The 3,077-nt window shown below is 43.0% G+C and overlaps 1 protein-coding gene across 1 annotated transcript in view; it reads right to left on the reverse strand.

Annotated features, from left to right (window-relative positions):
* CYP2G2 (cytochrome P450 family 2 subfamily G member 2) overlaps positions 1–2,842 on the reverse strand; it is an 18,510-nt gene extending 15,668 nt beyond the window's left edge. The window contains exon 1 of the mRNA XM_037729445.1: positions 2,745–2,842. Coding sequence (XP_037585373.1) covers positions 2,745–2,807 — 63 coding nt within the window. The 5' untranslated portion in view covers positions 2,808–2,842. The remainder of the gene's footprint in view (positions 1–2,744) is intronic.
* Positions 2,843–3,077: the final 235 nt, after the last annotated feature.

Genomic DNA, 3,077 nt, shown 5'->3' on the forward strand with positions numbered 1-3,077 from the left:
CTCCATGTAATACCTTTCATACCAGGGGAAAGGGCATTCAGATGTTTCAAGTGCTTGGAAGTATAGCTCTCATTGTCATCTGGTTTGATACATTAAATTCATATGTGACTGTATTTGTGAAGAGGTTCATATTTTAGAGGCACCTAGATGTCTCCCAATATTTGTTTTCCCCTTCTTCCACAGTAATGGAATTCTATCCAGCTACCTGATTACCAACAGCAAAAACTACCTTTCCCATCGACAGTAAAAACTACATTTCCCAAGCTCCCTTGCAGCTGGGTGTGGCCATGTAGTCAAGTTCTGACCAATGAGAAGTGAGTGAAAGTGATGTACCCAACTTTCAGTTTATGCTTAGAGGGAGGGGCAAGGTTTCCTTTCCAAATATTTCCTCTTTCTGGCTAAATGGGATGGAAATGTGGGGATGGCAAGGGCAACAACTTAGGAAAGAGAAGCATCAACATGGTAGGAGCCTGGGTCTTTGATATCAGTGAACTACCTGATGAGCCCTGGGTTGCTTATGCAGAGCCATTAAGTCTAAGAAAATTAAATTTCGGCCAGGTGCAGTGGCTCATGCCTATAATTCCAGCACTTTGGAAGGCTAAGGCAGGTGCATCACCTGAGGTCAGGAGCTCGAGACCAGCTTAGCCAACATGGTGAAACCCCATCTCTACTAAAAATGCAAAAATTAGCGGGGCATGGTGGCACACGCTGTAATCCCAGCTATTTGGGAGGCTGAGGCAGGAGAATTTCATGAACTCGGGAGGCCGAGGTTGCAGTGAGCCGGGAAGGCGCCACTGCGTTCCATCCCGGGTGACAGAGTGAGAGAGAAGAAAGAAAAGAAAGGAAAAGAAAAGAAAAGGAAGGAGAATGGGAGGGAGGGAAGGGAGAGAAGGAGAGGGGAGGGGAGGGGAGGGGGAGAGGAGGGAAGGAGAGGGGAGAGGAGAAGAGAGAGAGAAAAAAGGGAGGGGAGGGAAGGGAAGGGAAGGGAGGGAGGGAAGGAGAAGAAAGAAAGAAAATTAAATTTCCAGCTTGTGTAAGCCCCTTTAAACCACTGTTTTGGGTTTTCATTATAGCAGTTAACCTGTATGTTATGAAATTTGGCTTCTATGAAGAAGGCTTGAAAAATCATTGAACCAAGATAAGTGTCCAACACCTATCATGTCCAACGTCAGACATTTGCCTTCTGTTTTTGCTGTGTCTGAGTACCACCCATATATTAATTGTTTCTTTAAATTGATTCAATTTTTAAGAACTTAAGTTTATTAACATGAAACTTGGTATTTCTCCCTTCAGTGGAAGATTAGCTGTCTTCTATCATAACCTGTGTATTAGTTATCTAACACTACCTAACAAAACAGCTCAGCACCTAGAGGCTTAAGACAATGGTTTGTTATTTCCCACAGTTTCTGCATATCAATGTAATTTATACTCTCCCATATCCACACGGAAGTCTTCCTGGTTCTGAAACCTGACCCCAACTTCTTTTCTGCATCTCCTCTCACTCTTAAACTCAAGCTGGGGGTTCCAGGCTAAACACAGCATGTCAGAGTTTGAAGAGGTCTCTGAAATATTTCTCAAAAGGTATAAAATGCATAATTTGACCCAATTTATACCCATGGAGTATAAATCATCAGTTGTGAGATACTGCAAGATTCCTTGTAAGGAGGATGTATGGATGGATTTGAATGTTACAGGCGATAATCATAAATATATTTCATAACTGGGGCAGCACAGATACTGTCTGAAGATGGAGTAGGGTCCTGGAGGCCTCTTTAGTAGATGAACTATGGGGCTATTGGTAAGATTGGTCCTGGAGAAGTGGCTGAATCACCTACTTACCAACCTCTCTCTATTGGTAAGAGCGGTCCTGGAGAAGTGGCTGAATTACCTATTTATCAACTGGCCTCATTTAGATGTTTGTCCCCACAAACCTCACATTGAAATTTGATCCCCAGTGTTGGAGGTGGAAACTAATGTGAAGTGTTTGGCTCATGATACAGAAATTACCTGATACCCTCTTCATGGTAATGAATGATTTTTTGCTCTGTTAGTTACTATGACAGCTGGTTGTTTAAAAGAACTTGGCAATACGCCCTCTCTTGCGTCCTCTCTCACCATGTGATCCCTGCACACACTGGCTCTGCTTTGCCTTCTGCTAAGAGTGGAAGCAGCCTGAAGCCCTCACCAGAAGCAGATGCTGGTGGCCATGCTTCCTGTACAGCCAGCAGGACTGTAAGCCAAATAAATCTCTTTTTATTATAAATTACTCACCTACAGGTATTGGATAATAACAACACTAAACAAACTAAAACAACCTCTATCAAAAGATACTGTAATAGGCCAGGCGTGGTGGCTCACACCTGTAATCCCAGCACTTTGGGAAGCTGAGACAGGTGGGTCGTTTAGGATTGGGAGTTCGAGACCAGCCTGGCCAACATGGTGAAACCTGTCTCTACTAAAAATACAAAAAAAAATAGCTGGGCGTGGTGACGAGTGCCTGTCGTCTCAGCTACTCAGGAGGCTGAGGCAGGAGAATCACTTGAACTCAGGAGACGGGAGGTTGCATTGAGCCGAAATAGTGCCACTCGCCACTGCACTCCAGCCTGGGTGACAGATCCAGACACTGCCTCAAAAAAAAAAAAAAAAAAAAAAAAAAAAAAAAAAAAAAAAAAAAAAAAAAAAAAAAAAAAAAAAAAAAAAGAAAAGAAAAAAAGAAGAAGCTCTAATAACTCATAGGACCACACCTGTGTATGTATGCTGAATTTTCTCCTTAAGAAGCTTCCTTCTTCCCGGGACAGGGGCTTCATCAAGGCTCAATGCAGAAAATGCAGGGGCACAGTGGACCAGGCAGAAGAACTGATTATTAAATGTTTGATAATTATGCGAGCTGATTACAGTGATTATTAACTAAATTATGCAAACTTTTTTTTGAGACAGAGTTTTGCTCTTGTTGCCTGGGCTGGAGTGCAATGATGCAATCTCAGCTCATTGCAACCTCCACCTTCCAATCGTTCAAATGATTCTCCTGCCTCAGGCTCTCAAGTAGCATGCACCACCACACCTGGGTAATTTTGTAT

This window comes from Cebus imitator, unplaced genomic scaffold (genome assembly GCF_001604975.1).
Source record: "Cebus imitator isolate Cc_AM_T3 unplaced genomic scaffold, Cebus_imitator-1.0 Scaffold306, whole genome shotgun sequence".
Lineage (NCBI taxonomy): Eukaryota > Metazoa > Chordata > Mammalia > Primates > Cebidae > Cebus > Cebus imitator.